The sequence below is a fragment of the Haemaphysalis longicornis genome, unplaced genomic scaffold (genome assembly GCF_048455015.1).
Source record: "Haemaphysalis longicornis isolate Haplotype H1 unplaced genomic scaffold, Haemaphysalis longicornis Haplotype H1 scaffold_1, whole genome shotgun sequence".
Taxonomy (NCBI): domain Eukaryota; kingdom Metazoa; phylum Arthropoda; class Arachnida; order Ixodida; family Ixodidae; genus Haemaphysalis; species Haemaphysalis longicornis.
Window position 1 is genome coordinate 486,430,315 of NW_027526203.1, and position 22,588 is coordinate 486,452,902.

A 22,588-nucleotide genomic window follows, 5' to 3' on the forward strand; every position below is an offset into this window, starting at 1 on the left:
TTGACACATTTGCATGAGTACAATTGAGGTACACCCCAGATGTGTATGACCTCTGGAGAAGCACGACCAATGCTTATAATATCCACGTGACAAATTATTGGTACTCACAGCGAACAAGAAATCCTTAAAAATACCTCACACCACCAAGACAGTTTCGTGTGATCCAGGCCCCCACCACAAATGAAACTTAACATAACGCACAATATTAAAAGAACGGAAGCAATGCACTATTATTGAAGCTATTACAATACACCGCGGCTTCTACTGACTCTCTTACCAAAATGCACATCCACTATGTTTCCAAGGGCATGTACACCTCCTTTAGTGACACCACAACATCTCCTACACTGAAAGCCCGCTTGCTCGAACTACCAGAACTGCCCCTCTAGTGTGACGCAATTTTCTCAGAAACCGGAGCGTTGCACCAAAATTTGTGAAAGATAAAACTGCAAAGCGCTAAGCATGGCACATATTCATTACATGTGACAAATAAGACCAGTTTTTTTGAATATACTTATGCGGGTGGAGGGTATACTATTTTGTCACAACAGTAAGCTGCTTCTCTTGATTCACTAATTACTAAACCAGGACAGCCACGGGCATGCGGATTTGTCTCTTGAGTGACTCCATGACACTGACCACACAAAAAACCTGCTTGTTAAGCAACTTATCAGAACTCCTTATTATACAGCACACGTGTAAAAGAACAACTTCTTCAAATAAAATCAGCAGAAGCAAAACCGAGCATACATCCCTCTCCAATGATAATACCGTACTGGCATCGTGGAGTATATTTCTGAAGCACACGCTATCAGGGTATGGTGGACAGCCAAGGACGTCAATTGTATCAAGCGACCATTGTGATTAACGCTAGGGATGGGCGATTGATAGATTACCGTACCGATTAATCGATTAAATTATTCATCATGATATAATAATATTAATAATAATAATAATAATTTATTCACTGTTGTGGGAATTGCGGAGCTCCGCCATCTTTGCTATCCCTCTCGGCCCGCCGCGGAGGCGAGAGGGGTGGTACCTCTCTCTCCGCGGTCGCGCGCTTCCCCTCCGGGAGGATGCCCGTGATAGCGAGGGGGCGCGGTCGACCCCTCACGTGACAGGTTTGCCCGGAAGCTCCGGCGGCCTGGTCCGAGGCGGGCGACGGAGGTACGGCCTCTTTGGACACGAACGATCGTCGGGAGCGGCCGTAAGTACGACTCGCTCCTTTTTGGCCTTCCTTTGTCCGCCCTCGCGCCTGTCTCTCCCGCTGGCTAAGGTGGTCGGCGGTGTAGAACGACGCGCCCGACGTCTCCTTTATTGCATTGCAATAAACGTCGGAGTGGGCGAATTCTGTGTCCTGTGTTCCTTGCTGTTCGCTGCCGATACGCCAAGTTGGTGATCCGCGGCGGTGTTCAGTGGAGCTAGCCTTGCGGCCGGATCTCGAGGATCGAGCTAGGCCGCCGTTAGAACCCTGGTCCTCACATTTTTGGCTCCCAACGTGGGGCTCGTTTTCAAGTGAATTCGAGGTTCGCTAGCTCCGAGGAACATGGCACAGGATTATGAGTTGGTGGATTTGATGCTGTTGGCCGACCTTTGTGATCATGCCCGGGAGGTCCCGCGATGCTCTGCATCAACAGCGCCCACCGCAGCCGCAGGAGCGGCTCGGGTCCCCCTTCTCCACGGCCCCTACGCAACCGCGAGTGCGGCTTGCGCACCAACGAGAATTTCGGAAAGTTCTGAATTCCGCGAGCGCTATACGTCAGGTGACGCCGCGCTTTCAACCACCATGCGCCGGGCCTACGCAGATGCTGCGGCTCGCGCACCAACGAGAATTTCGGAAAGTTCTGAATTCCACGAGCGCTCTACGTCAGGTGACGCCGCGCTTTCAACCACCATGCGCCGGGCCTACGCAAATGCTGAAGCCCCATGCGGCGCGCCTCTCGTGCAAGTGAGCACGCAGGCGCCCGTAAGCGAAGGAATGACTGTGGATGCAGCTTCCATCGCGAACGCTCTCGCAAGCGCCATGCAGCAAGTGCTGCAGGCGGCGCGCTCACCCGCTCCCAGGGTGCAGCTACCGATGCCGACGTATAGCGGTTATAGCGATCAAGTGAGCGCGAACGCTTTCCTGCTGGCTCTGAGCCGTTACGAGCAGGCGACCGGCATCAGCGAGAGCGAGGTGCTGCACAGAGTTCTGCCCGCAGCCCTAGTCGACCATGCCGCCCGGTGGTATCGAGTGATAGGCCACACGGCGCGCACGATGGATGACTTCCGAACGATGTTCAGGGAGGAATTCCTGCCCGTCGACTACCTCCCGCGGATGCGTAGAGAGTTGGAAATGCGCACCCAAGCTCCGGACGAATCGATGATCGAGTATGTCCGTGCGATGCAGGAGCTTTACGAGTACGCCGACCCACATGCCCCGAACTCGGAGCGGGTCGATCGGGTCATCAGGCAATGCCACCCCACCTTTGCCTTGTACTTGAGGAACTGCAGGTGCAGAGATCTCAACGAGCTGGCGGCCGAATCTCGTCGTGTGCAAGCAGCAATTGCGGCTGCACGCGCGTATCGGCCACCGCCGCCTCCGGTGGAAACACTGGAACCAAGCTGTGCTTGGCGCGGCGTTACGGGCAGCGGACGAGTCGAGGTCGGCTCTACGTTGATACCCGGCCAGCGAGAAACGCTCGGTCTCGGGGACCGAGCGCTGGACCCCTACTCGTATGGGTTGCGCAACGCGGAGGCGATACGGCCGGAGGTCCTGGCAGCCCCGCGCGCCGTGCACACAACAAACCGGTCAGGTGATCGGCCGGCGAACGCACGCCCAAGTGGGCTTCCCTACACGGGATCGGCGCTGCCGCAGTTGCTGGCACCCGCTCACAACTCTCCCCCGGAGAACCGGATGCGGCCAGCTGGCCGCGGAGCGTACGAGCAGCTTCGAGCGGCGCAGCAAGCAGCACGGAATTCTGTTCGCTGTTTCAGGTGTGGCCAAGTTGGTCACATGATGCGAATCTGCCCAGGTGGACAGGGAAACGCAGCGGGCCGCCGGTGAAGTCGCCGGCGGCTGATCAACGCGCCCGAGAGGAAAACATCACCGCGCCCGCCGCATTCAGAGTCGGAGTTCCGACCAGCGCGCCTGCGCCCTTTCTCGACCTCGCAATTGCGGGACGGAGTTTTAAGGCACTGCTGGACACCGGGGCAAGCACTTCACTCGTAGGGGACGAGGTCGTTTCCCATCTCGAGCGCAAAGCTATTCGGCTGCGCGCGCGGAAGTTGCCTCTCCAGCTTGCGTGTGGTGATGTTACGTCACGCGGTGACGTACGCCTCGTCGTGCGTTGGAGTCAGCGTGTACGGCGAATGCGTTTCGTCCACTTGCCCGGAGTGACGGTCCCAGTCATTCTGGGGAGAGACTTTATGTCCAAGGTTCGACTGGTCGTGGACATCGGCAACGGAGGCTATCGGGAGGGCCCGTTTACGCCGCTAAAGCCGTTCGCCGAACCGCCGCCTGCAGCGAGGTCGCTGTGTAAGGCTGCCGCCGAAACGTCCCGCGCGCCGAGGGAAGCAAAAGCTCCAGGCGCAGCCGATAGCCGGCGCGCGCGGCACCCTCCGAGCTCGGGTGTCGCCGCTCCCGGCGCGGTTGATTTCTCCTGCGCCGCCAGCCCTCCAGCCCGAAATCAGAGCGAGGAGTTAGGCGCACTCCTAGCAGGTGCTAGTGAGCTGACAGCGGCGCAGCGTTATCGCGTCGTGGACGTCGGCAACGGAGGCTATCGGGAGGGCCCGTTTATGCCGCTAAAACCGTTTTCCGAGCCGCCGCCCGCAGAGAAGTCACTGCATGGGCGCGCCGCCGAAACGTCTCTCGCGCCGCGGGAAGCAGAAGCTTCAGGCGCTGCCGGTAGCCGGCGCGCGCAGCAACCTCCGGGCTCGGTCGTTGCTGCTGCCGCGGCTGATTTCTTCTGCGCTGCGCGCCTTCCACCCCGAGGTCAGGGCGAGGAATTGGGCGCGCTCCTAGCAAGTGCTAGCGAGCTGACAGCAGCGCAGCGTGACCGCGTCTTGTCGTTGTTAGGTGACTTCGGCGAGATATTCACTGAGCAAGCAGGTTGCACAAGGTTGGTGCAGCACTGCATAGACACCGGCGATGCTCAACCATGGAAATGCAATCCCCGGCCCGTCAGCCCGGCCAAGAGGCAGGCAACTGACGAGGCGCTGGAGGAACTGCTGAAAGCAGGCATTATCCGCCGCTCGACGAGCCCTTGGGGGTTTCCAGTGGTGCTCGTGCGAAAGAAGGACGGTAGCTGGCGTTTGTGCGTCGACTATCGGCGGCTGAATGCGGTCACGAAAAAGGATGCGTACCCCTTCCCGAGCGTTGACGAAATCGTCGCAAATCTCGGTGGCGCAAAATACTTCTCCATTTTGGACGCCAGCAAGGGGTACCTTCAAGTCGAGATGCGTCCCGGCGATGAATGCAAGACAGCGTTCACTTGCCATCGGGGGCTGTACGAGTTCGTACGTATGCCTTTCGGTTTGTGCGGAAGTCCGAGCACATTCCAACGCCTGATCGACCGGGTGCTCGGTGAGGCAAAGTGGCAGCATGCCCTCGCCTATTTGGACGACATTGTCGTCTACTCCCGCACCTTCGAGGAGCACCTCTGCCACCTGAGAGACGTCCTGGGACGACTCAGGGCGGCGGGCATAACCATCAATCCTGCCAAGGCGCAAATATGCAGCGCTCAAGTGAGCCTGCTCGGCTATCGGATCGAACGCGGACAGGTGTCCCCCGATCCCGAGAAACTCCGGGGGATCTTGGAGATTCCCACGCCGAAGGATGTCGCCGGAGTTCGGCGCTTCCTAGGGATGATCGGCTACTACCGCCAGTTTATCCCCGCTTGCGTGCGCCTGCAAGCACCCTTGACAAAGTTGTTGAGGAAATCCGCCCCTTGGGAGTGGGGAGAGGAGCAGGAGAGCAGCCTACGCCAACTGGCGAAAGCTGTTGCAGACACTGCATCGCTGAAACTGCCGGATCTGAACAGGCCATTCGTGATCCAAACAGACGCGAGTGACCTCGGCGTAGGGGCAGTGCTCCTCCAGGTGGGTGGAGAACAACTGCGACCCGTGGCTTTTGCGAGCCGTGCGCTGACACCGGCAGAGCGAAACTACTCGGTCACCGAGAAGGAGTGTCTGGCCATAATCTACGCACTTCGAAAGTTCGAGATGTACGTAGAGGGGGTCAAATTCACGATCGAGACTGATCATATGGCCCTCACATGGCTTTCCCGCCTCCGTGAGCCCAGCGGGAGGCTCGCGCGATGGGCCCTGACATTGCAACGCTTCGAATTCGAAGTTCGCTACCGCAAAGGTGCCACGAATGTGGTCGTTGACGCGCTGTCACGGGCGCCGGTGGACGACACCCAACCGGCCGGAGAGGCCGAGGAGGACGCAGTAGGTCAGCGACCCTTCTCGGCGCGGGGAGAGCGCGGAACGCGGGAGGACCCAAGTTTCGGAAGCTCAGAGCACGTGCATCTCGTCGGGGGAGGAGTTCCGCTCGAGGTTGCGTTCAGTCGGGAAGAGCTAGTCGAGGCTCAGCAGGAGGACTTGTTTTGTCGGGAGGTGATCGCCAGTCTTAATGAAGAGACGGACCCTCAGGCAAATCGAACACCGGTGAATGACGTGCGCCGGGAAGCTGCTGGTATTGCAGCTGGCGCGGGCTCTAATGCAGCTGGTATTGCTGCGAGCGAGTTGGAAAGTTACCTGCTTGACGCCGATGGAGCTCTGCTGAAATACGTGCCCGGCAAAAATGACTCAAGTGAGTGTTTTAAGGCCGTTATCCCGAGCAAGCTCAGGTGTGCTGCATTGCAGCACTACCACGACGCAGACGGCCACGGTAGCGCGCCAAAGACATGGCAGAAGCTTTGTCGGTATGCTACCTGGCCCGGCATGAAGGCACAAGTATGTAGGTACGTACGCACATGCCACGTCTGCCAGCAGCGCAAACCGCGAGGCGGTAAGGCGCCGGGTTTGCTTCAGCCTATCGTGAGCACAAAGCCGTGGGAGGTCCTGGCGTGCGATCTGATGGGCCCGCTGCCGCGCAGCAAGAGAGGGTACAAGTTTGTACTCGTGGTGACATGCCACTTCAGTGGGATCGCTGAACTCTATCCGCTGCGCAAAGCGACAGCACAGGAGGTCCTGCAAAGGCTGTCTGAGGTGTTTTGTCGCTACGGATTTCCGGAGCGGCTGATTACCGACAACGCCACGTATTTCACATCAAGGTTGTTTCGTGAAGCGTGCGCGGCAATGGGTGTCAGGCAGCAAACAACATCGTGCTATCACCCCCAGTCTAACGTGACGGAGCGCCGAAATCGAGGCATAAAGCCACTGCTTGGGGCATATGCCCGGCGGCAACAAGACTGGGATGAGCACTTGAGCTCGATCTCCTTCGCTCTGCGCACAAGCGTGAATCGGTGCACGGGCTTCACGCCCGCATTCCTGATGTTCGGCAGGGAGCTGAACACACCGACGGACACGGTTCTGGCCAGGAGGTCGACCGCAGTCCCCGCGAAAGCAGCAGATGCGGCTTAGGCGCGGCGCTTGCGCGAGCGTTTGGCAGAAGCCATCAAGGAGGCGAATCGCAGCCGCGGTAAAGCCAGGGTCGACCAAAAGACGGCCTATGACCGAGCTCATCGAGACGTGGCGTACCAAGTGGGCGACACTGTCTTGAAACGTAACCACGCGCTGAGCGATGCCAGCGCAGGGTTCGCGGCCGGTCTCGCACCCAAGTGGGTAGGACCGTTCGTAGTCGCCGAGAAGATCTCGCGGCTGAATTACAAGCTGAAAGACCCGAGGTCAGGTCGAATAAGCGGCCCCATTCACGTGGGCGAGCTGAAGCAGTACTTTCCAAGAGGAGAAACTGCCGACGCTCCCACTTCGGACTCGCGAGGTCGCGAGCTAGAGGGAGGTGCGGAAGGAAGGTTCCCGACGCATCGCTACAACACCCGCAACCGGCGAGATCGCTGACCGGGTCACCGCCCTCCAGCGCGCAAAGTTGTGCACAGGAAAGGTTGCCAGAGGAAGCTCCTCGCGGCGCGCCAACGAAACGCGCAGACTACGCCGTGAGGTCCGGCAATGGGTTGCACGGGGTGACTCCAGAGGGCGCCAGCCGGCAGGAAGCCACTGCTGACGCTCCCACTTCGGGCTCGCGAGGTCGCGATCTAAAGGGAGGAGGTGCGGAGGGAAGGTTCCCGACGCAACGCCCCACATCCGCGATCGGCGAGGTCGCTGACCAGGTGGGCCACCGTCTCCGGAGGGTTCAAGCCCGCACGCCCAGGGTTCGAGCGACCCTCCAACCACGACGCCACCACACCACGCCAGGCCTGCAGCGAGCCAGCCGGGCCAGCCGCCACCCCAGGGATGAACGAGAGCCCAGCTGTATGCCAAAACGACCCCGCAGCCCGTACAGCGAGTGAGCTACGCGGCGGGCCGGCTCTTGCGGTCAGCTGATCGCGCCCCCTTCTCCATGGTGGCGGAGGCGCTCGCCCGAGGTGCGCCGAGCGAAAGCCATCGCCGAGCGCTGGGCTAACTGGCCACCTGGGAGGCAGCACTACGAACGCGACCTCCAGCCCGGGTCCGGGCATCGAGGTGTTCACGGCTGAACCCGCAAGCAGCGGAAGCCGCCGGCGGTGCGGCAGGCAAGCGCCCCGTCGGCGCGGGGCGAACCGCTGCGGGAAGTGACCGCCTGGGAGCAGCCTACTGCCCGGGCCCTCTGCTCAACCGGCCCAGCCTACTTCTCCGGCGGGGCCTGCGGACCTCGGGCCGGCTGGCGAAATCAGGCCAACCGGCAGACTGTGGCGTACTATGTGGTGATTGTGGCGAACTATGTGGTGGCAGTGCGGTGCAACGCGGACGTTGGCGCAGTTGCGCATGTTCGGGATTGGACTTTCTTGAACTTGCTCAAGGAGGTGTGCCAGGCAGCGAAACGAACGGTGAGTTCATCATTCACCGGAGCCCTCGAGGTCGAGCGGCTTTGGTCAAAGGGGGGAGGGATGTGGGAATTGCGGAGCTCCGCCATCTTTGCTATCCCTCTCGGCCCGCCGCGGAGGCGAGAGGGGTGGTACCTCTCTCTCCGCGGTCGCGCGCTTCCCCTCCGGGAGGATGCCCGTGAGAGCGAGGGGGCGCGGCCGACCTCTCACGTGACAGGTTTGCCCGGAAGCTCCGGCGGCCTGGTCCGAGGCGGGCGACGGAGGTACGGCCTCTTTGGACACGAACGATCGTCGGGAGCGGCCGTAAGTACGACTCGCTCCTTTTTGGCCTTCCTTTGTCCGCCCTCGCGCCTGTCTCTCCCGCTGGCTAAGGTGGTCGGCGGTGTAGAACGACGCACCCGACGTCTCCTTTATTGCATTGCAATAAACGTCGGAGTGGGCGAATTCTGTGTCCTGTGTTCCTTGCTGTTCGCTGCCGATACGCCAAGTTGGTGATCCGCGGCGGTGTTCAGTGGAGCTAGCCTTGCGGCCGGATCTCGAGGATCGAGCTAGGCCGCCGTTAGAACCCTGGTCCCCACATTTTTCTCCGCGGTCGCGCGCTTCCCCTCCGGGAGGATGCCCGTGAGAGCGAGGGGGCGCGGCCGACCCCTCACGTGACAGGTTTGCCCGGAAGCTCCGGCGGCCTGGTCCGAGGCGGGCGACGGAGGAACGGCCTCTTTGGACACGAACGATCGTCGGGAGCGGCCGTAAGTACGACTCGCTCCTTTTTGGCCTTCCTTTGTCCGCCCTCGCGCCTGTCTCTCCCGCTGGCTAAGGTGGTCGGCGGTGTAGAACGACGCGCCCGACGTCTCCTTTATTGCATTGCAATAAACGTCGGAGTGGGCGAATTCTGTGTCCTGTGTTCCTTGCTGTTCGCTGCCGATACGCCAAGTTGGTGATCCGCGGCGGTGTTCAGTGGAGCTAGCCTTGCGGCCGGATCTCGAGGATCGAGCTAGGCCGCCGTTAGAACCCTGGTCCCCACACTGTACATATGCAAATACATTATCCAGCCCGCATAAGCGTGTGGGGGTCGCTTGTGTGAGTGGCTGGGCAGCCCAGCGAATCACAGTTTGTGATTGAACATAATAAATATACATATAGCCATTTACAACCAAGTACTAGATTTCCAACATAAGAAAACAAGCTCGATAAATAGGAACACGAGTGTGGGAACATACAAGACATGAGAAAACACTGCAATTAAGGAAGCTTCGCAACAAAGAAAATAATACAATCGTTACATAAAGGAATGCAAGCTTGGTGTTCAAACACAGTAAGAATTACAAACGGAAGAATGGGAAACTCTATGCGTCTGTGCTCAACCACTGTCGAAGCAAGCGTTTCACTGTGGTGAAGTTAGGTATATTGGGGTCAAAGTGAAGCTTATTAAAATAAAATGGAATATAGAAGCGGCGGCTTCTTTTACCGAAATTGGTGTACACACGAGGTAGGACGAATCGTTCAGTGTAGCGTAGCGGCTTTACTTTAATGTTTAATACTTTGAATGAATCATCAAAATAATATTTCATTATTACATCAAAAATACACTGCTAGTGCACAGACAACATGTCAAAGGAATACATAATTGATTGAAGATCGTAATCATGGTTTCGCGTACCATACGCAAGGTTAACGGCAATTTTATTCAATATTAGGTTTATAACTTTTAATTTGTAAGGGGAAGCAAAACCATAAACAGTCCAACCATATTTGATAATAGACTCACCTAGACATTTGTACACCATTTTTCTAACGGAAACGTCACAGCAAGACCTCAAAGAATACAAATATATACAAATCAAACGCAACCGTTTAGCCACCTCCTCAATTTGCAGACTCCAAGATAATGTGTCGTCAAAGATCAAACCAAGGTATTTAACATTGTGTACAAGATCAAGTTCAGAGCACGAACAACCGAAACATTGAGTACCATGGAGAAAAACAGAGTAAGTCGGCGCTGGGGCTTTATGCGGGCTATGAAAACATAATAACTTTGTTTTTGATGTGTTAACAAAAATACTGTTTATGTTGAACCAGTCGACCAAAACACAAATGTCCTCTTGAATAATTCGAGCTCCATCATCGTATGTGTCGCAGGCCAATGCAAGAACTGTATCATCCGCGTAAAGAAAAATTTTTGATTTCAAAGGAAGATCGCCCAGATGGTTAACATATATATTAAATAATAAAGGCCCCAGCACAGACCCCTGTGGTACTCCATGGTCTATGGGAAGCGTATTACTACTGCAATTTGAAATACGGACGCATTGAGCACGATCGGAAAAGTAATTATTAAAAAACTGCTTATACGGTCCTCTGAAACCAAAGGTATCTAATTTCCTTAGCAACGACTGGTGGGTAATTGTGTCAAATGCCTTTCTCAAATCGACGAAAAGGCAATTTACCGTTTTGTTATTATCAAAGTTGCTGCAAATGTAATCGTTAAAATCTTCCAATAAATGTGTAGTGCTTAGTCCTCTGCGAAAACCGAATTGAACAGGGTTTATTAAATCTTAGTGCAAAATGAAATCATGGACTTATACACAATTTTCTCTAAAATACACGACAAGGAGCATAAAATAGCTATCGGTTGGTAGTTATCATACAGTTTTTTAAAACCTTTATTTTGAAGGGGTCTAATCACACTGACTTTCATTTTATTCGGAATTTCATGAGTAGCCAAGATTTTATTTATTATATAGAGCAATATATTTTTCAGTTTCTCAAAGTTACAAAACAGGTCTCGAATTCTAATTCCATCAAATCCAGCTGATTTAGTTAGCGGTATCGATTTAACAACATCCCATAACTCAGACTCATTGACTGTGGGAAAATAGGCTGATTTTATATTTGATGGCGAAGTATATTCATCAAAGCGATTTGCGTTTGCGAGGTTAGTAAGTTGGTTAATTGATCGGACAAAGTGATTGTTAAGTTCATTCGCAAGTGTCACGGGAGTTATATCCGGAAATGTTTCTTGGAGCATCATATCAATGTTCTTTTTTTGCGGTCTTCCTACAATACTATTAACGACACCCCATTTTTTTCGTATGTCACGGCCGCATGCTGTAAAATGTTTAAGATGATATAATTTTTTAGCTAACCTTATTTTTGCTGTTATTTTGTTTCTAAGTTGCCGAAACTCTTCCTTTAAAAGGGTATTTTCAGGATTTCTTTGCCACTTTTTTTGCAGAATGCTTTTATATTTACAAAGCGAAATTATTTCTACATTGATCCACGGGCTAGATTTATTTCTCCGTGTAACCTGTATTTTAACCTTTGAGTCATCGTAAATATTTTCGAATGTTTCAACAAACAATCTATAAGCTTGTAAATGGTCGTAGTGTAGCAAGGAATCCCAGTTAAATAATGCGATTTTTCTGTCTACCTTTCCAGAATTTATAATAACTTTGGTATCACCTTCAACATTATCGTGTACATTATCATTTCCTAACACAGACATAGCAATAATATAATGATCAGAGACCTTTTCTTTAATTATACAGCCTAGGGCAGTTTTTTGGGGCACCCTAATATTTATATGATCAATACACGTCCTTGTGAATCGTTTGTTTAGTATTTCTTCACGTGTATATCCTTGAATCAGATTTTCGAAACCATGACTTGCCAATAATGTTAAGTAGTCAGTAACTCCTGGCTTAGATGAATTAGATGTGTCAATGTTAAAGTCGCCAACTAAAATTACCTGTTTATTGCAACTGTGTTTGATTAAGAAATCATGCAGTTCGTTAAGGAAGACAGATATATCCCTATTCGGGGGTCGGTAAACGCAACAAATCAGAAAATCTTCGCAATCTTTAGTGATAGAAACAGCAATTACCTCTGCCTCACTGAACTGGACTTTCAAACGTTCAACCAGCCAAGTGCTCCGCACAAACATTCCAATACCACCTCCTTTTCTACCTTCTCTACATAGACTAATTAACTGAAAATTGTTAAGAAATATTTGAGAGCATTCAGATTTGCTGACATTAATTTCTGTAAGAACAAGGACATCCAATGAAAGCAGTGTGCAATCAAGGTTAACCTAGAGCATACCCCAATGTTTCTGCAAACTTCTAACATTTACGTGAACTAAATGGAATACTACATTGCTACAATGCTCAGAAGCCCATTCGCGTTTTCTGTTTTCCCATTCAATGACAGATTCTAAAGTTTCAGTCATCAATTCCAACTATTTTAGACAAGTCGGCTTCACACTTAATGCGGATCAGTGACATCCCTTCATCTTTCTTAGCATATATTTTCCCATTTCGGACCCAAACGAAGCGGTACTGGTTCGCGGTAGCCTTGTTCTTTGTTAACCAATAAAGATCTTTTGTGCGAGCAGTCAGGTTTTCGTTCACGAATATCTTTTCGTCCCTCAAAAAAGTCCTTTGCTCAAGCCGTTTGTCCCTAGTGTCAAGCCTAGTGAAGCGAACTAAAATAGGCGCAACAGCATTAGATCGGGCCTTGACCCTGTGAACAGCCTCTACCTCTTCAGGACGGGGAACCGGTAGTTTCAGCTTATTAGCTAATGAACCCAGGACACCTCGGAGGTCTTCCCCGTCGGTTTCTTTAATGCCATGAATCTCAACATTATACTTGCGGGAGTACTGTTCTAGTCTATCCACTTCATTTTCAAGAAAAGAAATTCGGGCGCTTTGGTCAGCCACTTTCGTTCCAAAGTCATGTTTTCTTTGTTATGTCTTTTATTTCCGCTTTCTGTCCTTCAAGCGAACGAACAATATCGTCATATTTTGAAGAAAGCGTTTCTAAACTCGCTTCCATGTTCTGGATTGTCTCTGCCTGCTTAGCGATACTATCGTTTGTGGCTTGGTGCTTTTCTAGTTGCTCTTCCTGGTTTCTTTCAAGAGCGTTCAAACGCTGAAGAACCATATCTAGCTTTGCCATCACGTCATTCAAAGAAGGTTCGTCATCACTGCCGGTCGAGCTAGCGGCAGCGCTGTAGCCAACTCGTCCAGGCACGTGTGATTTAAGCTCACGGAAATTACAAGTTGGGCATAACCACGTGTCGAGCCCTTCCGCTGACATTGCTTTGAAACCCTTCTTTGTGACACCAGAGCATTTACCGACATGGTAGTGATTCCCGCAAGGCTTACAAGTGAGACACTGACCGCCAGGATCGACAGGCTTCATGCAAGAAAGGCAAACAACATCGTTCGACATAATGAACAAATGGTGCAGTCCGGCAGAGCCACTACCGTAAGACAAATAAGTCACAATGCCTTACCTAGGCGAGAAAACAAACGCAGTTTAGCACGGTTATCGTGCTCCGCCGGACTGCAGAAGCCGATCAGCAGGCGACGGTTTTTAAGCCTTGAAATGCCGGGTGGCTTGCGCTGACTGGCTGACATCCGGTTGACGTAAGCGCAGATAGCGTAGTGCACCCGGGCGCTTGGCTTGGCGATTCCGTGACTGTGCTTCGAAGTGGCGACAGCAACCAAACGGGAAACCTAGGCGAGAAAACAAACGCAGTTTAGCACGGTTATCGTGCTCCGCCGGACTGCAGAAGCCGATCAGCAGGCGACGGTTTTTAAGCCTTGAAATGCCGGGTGGCTTGCGCTGACTGGCTGACATCCGGTTGACGTAAGCGCAGATAGCGTGCTGCACCCGGGCGCTTGGCTTGGCGATTTCGTGACTGCTTCGAAGCGGCGACAGCAACCAAACGGGAAACCTATTTGGTTTCCCGTTTGCTGTCGGGAAACCTATTTGGTTTCCCGACAGCAACCTATATTTTACCAATTAATCCGTTCAACTGTACTTGAGCGCATTAAACCAGAAATCAAGTTCCCCAAAACTCTACATTAGACTATCTCACGCTGCAGCCTTAAATCATAACAGCCCGCTCGTATAATGCCACAATTAAAACCGCAGGTTTGAAGTGGCTACGACGACAGGCTCCAGATCTTAATCGACCAGATTTAGGGTAACTCCCCAAGGTGGAGTAAGTTTCTGCAAAGGAAAGTTTGGCATCCACCTGAATGCAGCCGTACGTCTACAAAGGAAAGCTATACAGCTTCCTCAGAAACTTCGCCACTAAAAATATTCGCCCTGGTCCACGATTCGAACCTGGGACCACCGCTTAAACGGAGCAGTCGCTCTACCAATAGAACTAACCAGGAGGCTAGTCATTTGTAGCGCGAGAGCGAATTGATCAACAACTCGAAGTGAAGGACAGGTGTTAATCGACCAGATTTAGGGGAAATCCCCAAGGTGGAGTAAGTTTCTGCAAAGCAAGGTTTGGCATCCACCTGAATGCAGCCGTACGGCTACAAAGGAAAGCTATACAGCTTTCCCAGAAACTTCGCAGTTGAAGAAAAATTCGTCCTGGTCCAGGATTTGAACCCGGGACCACCGCTCAACCGTTTCCACTGTTAGTAGTTTCCACTGTTTCCAAGTCAGCGATAACGGAGCATACAAATATTGTGCACTATTTTGCTTTTATGTTTGGCAATAAAATAAAAATTATTTCTTTGGTGTAACCGCAACATAGAAGGGCAGTACAGGCCTCTCGATGACAAAGATAACCCAATGCATGAAATTTGTCCACGCTGCTTCTAGTAAGCAGCTGGGTCACATTATCGAACTCAAGAGAAAAATAACAAAGAGAAGTGACTCTCTTGTTCATCACAGCGCTGATTGAAGCTGAACTTGACGAATGGGTGAATCGACGACATCGGTGCGCTTAGAGGTTATCGTGCGTAGTGCTTCGCTGCTGTTATGTGTCACACAAGCGGTGGTCGCGGCCGTCTTTTTATGTGATCACGCCATAAACTTGTAACATAGCAGCAGACGATAGCTTGGCGGCGGTGGCGGCCGGGAAGCGTATTCCCCAACCATATCCCGTAGGGGCCCAGGCCGACTACACCCCGTTCAAACGGCGACGTCACAGCGTGACGTCACTTTCTCTTCGTGGGGGACTTCATGCGACGTGGATTTTTTTTTTATCGTTTTGTGTGGCGGCCGATGGTTTCGCTGCGTGCGCGAGGCTGGGGCTGCGGCGCTGGGGAGCTTACGCACATTTAGTTGAAGTTAAAGGCCCAACCACATGCACCGTACTTTCGGCGTTTTCTCGCGTGGCGAGGGGGGCGCTGCGAGCGCGCCATCGTATCGGATGGGCAGCTCACCGGCTCCGACAATTTTCGTTCGGCACCCCAGAGTACCTCTTCTAACGTCCTAAAAAATCTCTCCACCGTCACCGGAAGGTGATCCGGTTCATCTGGATACCACATTTCGGCAGGTGGGCCCCTCCGACATTTTTTACGGGCGATTTATGTCTCGACCACGCCGGAGGCGTCTTTAGGCCTAACGGCCATGGCGCCTCCCGGTAGAAAGGACGGCCGGCCCAGCACCGCAGCCGCAACCGTGGCGGACACCCAAACTGGATATGATCCTCACAGCATGGTTTGGACCTCCATCCCGACTTCGGACAGCCCACCGGAGTTGCCCCAATCCTTCAAGAGCGCCGCGCTTGCTGCCGCGGTCGCTCGTCGCGAGCAGGCGAGCAACGCACTTAAAGCTGCCTCCACCGACGCTGCGTCCCTGGCCACGTCTGCCGACCCGGACGCTGACGCCTGCTCTTCAACAATTTCGCCGCCTGCGACGCGCTCCGCGGGCCCGCAGCGGGGGAACAAGAGGTTTTTGTGGCATCCTCAACCCCTGCCGAAGCCGAAAGCAACGGACTTTGTCGTTGTGCTCAAACCCCGGACTCAGCTGTCCCTCGCCAACGCTTTCCCCGAGAACGGGGCCGGTCGCGCGCTCATCGCCCACCTCGGAGCGACCGCGACACGGCTAGTCACTGTTGTGATGGTGCGGGAACAAAATCTCATCTTAGTTTACACCTCACACCCGCACATAGCGGACAAACTTATCGGTGAGTTTGCAGTTCCCTCACCCGCCGGACAGGTGCCCTTGTTTGGGTACTTGCGCGCAGACACTCATGACTCCTGTTATGGAGTAGTGACGGTGCGCAGCTCCGACACCGAAGCCGCACTTCGTGAGAGCCTTTACTGGCCTGAAGGCGAGATTCTACACGTCCGGCGACTGGGCACCTCTAATAAGGTGCGCCTCACCTTTTCCGGCAAGGTGAAGCCCAGGTACGTCTCCTACGACGCCCTGCTGATCCCGGTGCAGCCGTACAAGAAAACTGTTCCAGCCTGCGGTCGGTGTGGCTCTGTTGGACATCGACCCGACGCCTGTCCCGGCCCCAAACCTCACCTTTGTGGCATCTGCGGAAAGGCGGTGCCGCTCACGGATGGCGCCCGTGCCCCACATGAGTGTACGCCCAGGTGTGCTCTGTGTGCTGGTTCCCACGTCACCGGGGACCGGCGCTGTAAGGAACGCTACAGGGCGCCGCCACCCAAGCCATCCACTCCTCCACCGGAAGGTCAAGCCGGCCGCAAGAAGCGAAAGCGTCGACGCCCACGGAAGCCGCGGAAGTCGGGCTCTCGGGAATCGCCGCAGGGGGCTCAGCCTCCTGCCACCAACACTGATCCGCCCCCGCGCCCTGGAGCGGTGGCTATCGGGCCTTCCCGGCGAGGCCCAACTCCGGACGGACCTACGGCCAAGAAGCCTAACACAGGGCAGGCTCCTCCCGCCCCATCCAAACCGAACCAGCCATCACCTGAGCTCAAACCCGCTGCCCAGGGGGATTCATCGTGGGCCGCCCGCGTTCGGAAAGGATCCCAGGTGAGCGGCTCGGGCGGGGCAGCCTTTTCGCCCACACCCTACGTGATCTCCCAACCCAAACCGCCAACCCCTTCCACTCCCACACGGGAACAAATTGAATTCCGCAGGTTACAGGCCCAAGTTGCCTCGTTAACGCAGATGGTGGAGGCGCTTGTGAACCACTCGTCCTCACCTAATTCGGCACCACTCGGGCAGGCGCCGGAGGCGATGGATAGTTCCCCCTCCGAAGATAGGGAAACCGCTGCGAACCTCGGCCCGCTTGAGGAGCGCCTAAGCAACCTAGAGGCCCAGATGGCGTCCATAGGGACCATGATCGAGAATCGATTGGCGGCCGCCCTCCAAACCGCTTTTGACCGCATCCCGGGCAAGATAGCGGCCCAGATGTCCCAAGTCACTGTTAGCACCCGCCGTCCTAAGCTTAAGCGAGGATCTCGTTCTCAAGCATCCCGGCCCCTTTCCAAGGTGACGGAGGTAGACGAGCAGTCTAACAGTTCGACTGCGACCTCGGAAGTGAGCACCGGATCGAGCAGCGGAGCCCCTATGCAGCCCTTTGCTCTCCTGGAGGCCCCCCACACGTTTAGTTCTAACGATGGCGGGCAACGGCCCTAGATCGCGCTGCGACCGTGCAAATTCGGCTAATTTTACAATCCTACAGTGGAATTGCCGCGGATTTAAGGCACGCAATAAGCGGGCTGCTCTCCGGCTCCACTTAGAAACCTATCCGCAGTTGCCCGCGGTAGTGGCCCTTCAGGAGACGGGCGAGCACGTAGCTCTCACAAATTATACCGTGTACCAAAGGGATTCACAAACCGCACTCTGCGTACATCGAAATTACACCGCCAAACTTGCGGATCTCGACTGCGATCCGCTTTATTCGTACGTTATGGTGACTATCCTCCCGCTTAGGAAGCAAGATCCGTCCCTACACATCCTCAACATCTACAGTTCTCCCAAATTGCCTAACGTAACTTACACTGATGTGTTTACCAAAGCCCTTACGGTGGCAGGTAGGGAGCCGCTTGTCATTGTAGGGGACTTTAATGTCCCTAGTCCTCACTGGGGTTACCGTAAGGAGGAACGGCGTGGTAGAAAGTTGGCGGAACTTATTTCCACCTTGGGCCTCACTATCCAAACGGACCCCGCACACCCAACCCGCATTGGCAACTCTGTAACTCGGGACACATGTCCTGATCTCACACTTACCAAGCACATCAGGCATGCAGAATGGCTCAACACCGATGAAACCCTCGGCAGCGACCACTGCATTCTTCTCACTACAATTCGGACGCATCCCCTTACCCGTCCCCATCAACAAGCGAAACTTCCGGACTGGAACAAGTTCCGTTCGGAGTACACGACTTCGGCCCCCATAGCTCAACAAGGCTACGCCACTTGGTCTCAACACCTTGTGACGTCGCTTCGCCAAACTGAGCAGACGGTTAAGCTCTCAGAGGCCACGCCGGCGGTGGATAAACATCTACTGCATATCTTGGAGGCTCGGCGTAGCCTTGTCCGCCGTTGGCGCCGACAGAAGCATAACCGTAAGCTCAAACTCCGCATAGCAGCCCTCACTCAGGAAGCGGCCGAGTACGCGGCCCAGCTCGCTGACTCCAATTGGGTAGAACGCTGCAACAATGCCGCCAAGCATATGTCTAACCGCAGCACTTGGCGTTTCTTCAGGGCTCTCATCGACCCTAGCCAAACGCGCACAGAAACGCAAAAACATCTTCAACGTGCGCTCCACGCTTACGCGGGTGACGCAGATAAATTGGCACAGGCTCTTAGGGATAAATATATCTGTGGCCCGCATGACTCCATCGAACCGGCGTTCTCATATGCAGGCTCGGAGAACGCAGGCTTGGATCGTTGCTTTGAACTCCATGATCTGAAGGCGGCCCTGTCGAAAATGAAGCGAGGAACGGCGCCGGGTCGGGATCAAGTGACTGTTAAGCTTCTAGCCAACCTCCCAGACCCAGCATACCTTCACCTCCTCGACTACTTCAACCAAATTTGGGAGGGGCGCGAACCGCTACCAATTGATTGGAAAACGGCTCTGGTAACTTTTATTCCCAAACCGGGCAAGTCTATCAACATAGAAAATCTACGCCCCATTTCGTTAACCTCGTGTGTGGGGAAGCTTATGGAAACAATGGTTAGGGATAGGCTTTCCGATTACCTCGAGGCCCAGCACACTTTTGCCGACACTATGCACGGCTTTCGTCCACATCGCTCTGCTCAGGACATTCTCCTACAACTCCATCGTGACGTCATTGAGCCGATCGAGCATCCAAGTAACGATAAGGTAGTCCTCGCCTTAGATCTTAAGGGGGCTTTTGATAACGTTACCCACGAAATCATTCTTACCCATCTTTCCCAAACGAACTGTGGGTATAATGCTTTCAGGTACATCCGTCAGTTCCTGACTGAACGGCAGTCGTACCTCCGCATTCAAGGCAAGGAGCATGGCCCATACCCTCTGGGTACTCGAGGAACACCACAGGGAGCGGTCCTCTCTCCTCTTTTGTTCAATCTCGCCATGGCTCATCTCCCCCCACTGCTGAAGGATATCCCCGGCGTACGGCACGCTCTGTACGCCGACGATATCACGCTGTGGGCAACCCAGGGTTCCCTTGGCAGCATTGAGGCCAGCCTGCAGCATGCAGCATCGGTCGTAGATGAATACGCGCGCCGCTGCGGCCTCGAATGTTCCCCTGAAAAATCGGAGTACGTGCATCTTCGCCCCAAACCAAAAGATACGACTCAAATCGCACTTTCCTTGCGAACCGGGCCAATCCCGGAACGCGAAGAAATCCGTGTCTTGGGACTCTTCATACACAAGAGCAGGAAAGTCGACACAACCCTGCGCAAGTTACGTATGGTCGGGGATCAAGTGGGCCGCATGGTCCGTCGGGTCTCAAACAAGCGGGGGGGTCTCAGAAGCCGCGATGCTTTGCGCCTCGCCAACGCTTTCGTGACCAGTCGGATCCTATATTCGACACCCTACCTACGTTTGCGCAAATGTGATGTGCACACGCTCGAAGGCATTCTCCGCAAGATATACAAGCGCGCCCTCGACCTCCCGATCTCGACGTCTAACCAGCGTCTTGCAGATTTGGGCATGACCAACACGTACGGAGAACTCAAAGAGGCCCATCTCCATAACCAGTACCTGCGGCTTACCAAGTCGCACGCTGGGAGATGCCTCTTACAACGCCTCCACATCTCCTACACATATCAGGCAGAAGAGCGAACCCCGATCCCAGAGGACTGGCGTGGTGCGTTGGATATCCAGCCTCTACCCCAAAATATGGCTAGAGGTACTCACGAAGGCAGGCGAACTGCGCGGGTTACAGCCTTGCAAGGACGCTATGGGTCCCGGCCTGGAGTATTCTACACGGACGCGTCTGGCCCTCACCACGGGGGGTGGTACACGGCAGCCGTAATTCATCAAAACGTGCCTGTTCAAGGACTCACTTTTCGAGCACCTGACATTTCTCATGCGGAGGAAGTCGCCATAGCTCTCGCCGCAGCAGACCCCGCATCTCGGATCATTATTACCGATTCGCGGAGTGCGTGCCAAAATCTTACCAAAGGTCGCATCACCATTCGCGCTGCTCGAATCCTCAAGGGCTGTTATTATATGGACCGCCCAAATACACGTTCCGTCATCTGGACTCCAGCTCACGCAGGACTAGGTGGTAACGAGGCTGCCGATGCCTCAGCCCGCGCGCTCGATTCCCGGGACCCTCCTCGCCCTCCATCTCTTGACGATCCAGAACCTAACCCGGTCAGCTCATTTCGCGACATCACAGCGATGTACAAATTGAACAGGCTCCGATTTCCGCCTCCGGCGCCGGGCCTGACTAAGGCTGACGAGCGCTGGCTCTTACGGCTATACACTAACACGGTATTGTGCCCGGCGATACTCAAGCACTTCAATCCGGCCTTCTCCGGGGAATGCCCACACTGTGACCATCCGTTTGCGGATACTTTTCACATGGTGTGGGCATGCCCATCCAACCCGGCGGTCCCCCCAATCACGTCCCCTTCCCCCCCTACCCGTGAGAGCTGGGAGGCTGCCCTGCTCGGCTGCTCGACCTTGGAGGGCCAACGAGCCCTCGTGGCCAGGGCGCGCGCCGCCGCGGAAGCCACAGGGGTCCCGGACTAGGGACTCCTCCTAGAGTTTGTACAGGGTCGGCCCTTAAGGCTGCCCCTATCTCTCACTTGTATATAGACTTAATAAATGTTTTTCACCACCACCATCGCGTGGCGACGCGAGCTGACGCGCGATCAACGCCGATGTCTACGCTCGCCAGATATCGGCGTCGACGCAGCGCGAGAAAGCAGCGGAAAGCTGGCAGCAACGGTCGGGTTTCACGTCCTTCTCGTGCTTTGGGGTCATTTCTTTCAACAGAAGAGAATCAATTTCTTTTTAACTTGCGGTTATCGGCTGCCTCGCGACAAATTGCAAGCTATTTCTGTTCGAAAGCCCTCATTCATTCGTGACTTGTTTGGTTTTCATCGGGGAGATCGGGTATTTGCGATAGCTTTTTTTGAGTTAAATAAGGGAGCTCTGGCTACGTCGTATTAGCATGATGGGGCTTGGCTGCAAGATTGGTGCGTGACGACCAAGCCTTATCAACGCCAGAATGCTAGCGGCGCATGCCATTCCATTCGTTGCTTCCGTGGCTTGCGTAGGGAAGACCGAGGCTTCGGGATAGCTTTTCTTGACTCGTTACATCGCTTGTAGTAAGAGCATAACTGCCCTCGGATCCAAGATTGGTGCGTAAGAAACAAGCGTTACCACGGCTCAAATCCCTCAAACATGACCAAAGCAAATCACTCGACAATATTCGTTGGCAGTCTCTGTTGAGGTACCAAAGTCTTGGGACTCGCATCTTCTCCTGGCGTGGTCGAGCGGTTGCGCGCTTGTGTGCTGGCGTTTTGTTTTGAAAATCCATGGTTTTGAAAATCCATTGAAAAACCAAATCTTTGCAAAACCTCATTTTTTTGCAATGCGGGTTTCACCGGCTTTTCTTTTTTTTCAAGGCAAACAAAGGGGGGCAGAGTGCCTTGCCGTTTAACCTACAAGTGACGTTCGATGGTACCCTCAGTAGCAAGGGAGCCCCGAAGAGTGCAGAGAGTGAGAAGCGAGAACAGGTATGCAAAGGTATACTTCGTGCTTCAGCTTCCTAGCGCGTACGTCGTGCTCGCGCACGGAGCGACACCATCGACCGCCGCGAAGCAGCGCAACCACAAAAGACCAAAACAAAATTTCGACTTTACTTTAACGAGATTGCTTTACGAAACGTATAGGTACGAGAAGTTTCAAGTCCTAATCACATGGACGCGAAATCACGCGTGGAGCGAGCGTCGGCGGCGTTCGGCGGCAACGCGCAGACACGGGCACTTTCAATCGCGATTGAAGTAAATCGCGATCGAGTTTTCGAACGCGCTCGACTCACTGCCGCTGCTACAAGGCAAGTTTCAATCGCGATCGAGAAGTTGCACCGGTTGCATTCGTGTACGCCAGATGGCGCTAATAATCTACTTGCGGCCGGCGTCTGGTAACTAAGCGCGGCCGTAGGTATACGTAACTATGTAAATGTTACCGCACGCTCATTTGGGTCAAGTTATTTGACACAATTTGTGGCGTTAGTTGGGGTTGCCCCCTTCTGTGTCATTACTGAGCGGGGACTAGAGTATCGCCGCTTTCGTTTGATCGCGCTTGGAAGCCTCGATAGCGCTTGAGAAACCAGGATTGAGTTCGAGTGGGATCGAGCTCGATCGCGATTGAAACTGCCGTGTCACAGGGGCATGAGACCGGCGAAGTCACGCTATAGTGTTTTTTTTATATAGTATAGTCACGC

At 54.0% G+C, this 22,588-nt stretch overlaps 1 protein-coding gene and 1 pseudogene across 1 annotated transcript; both read left to right on the plus strand.

Moving 5' to 3' along the window:
* Positions 1 to 15,344: 15,344 nt before the first annotated feature.
* Positions 15,345 to 17,072, plus strand: LOC144162898 (uncharacterized; annotated as a pseudogene).
* Positions 17,073 to 19,094: 2,022 nt separating this feature from the next.
* LOC144173871 (uncharacterized) lies at positions 19,095 to 20,912 on the plus strand. Its single transcript, XM_077702161.1, has one exon. The coding sequence runs from the start codon at positions 19,255 to 19,257 to the stop codon at positions 20,884 to 20,886; it is 1,632 nt and encodes a 543-aa protein (XP_077558287.1). The 5' UTR covers positions 19,095 to 19,254; the 3' UTR covers positions 20,887 to 20,912.
* Positions 20,913 to 22,588: the final 1,676 nt, after the last annotated feature.

Bases quoted from the DNA above. Each gene is read 5' to 3' on its own strand.
- LOC144173871 (XM_077702161.1), top strand. From the start codon at position 19,255: ATGGCTCATCTCCCCCCACTGCTGAAGGATATCCCCGGCGTACGGCAC.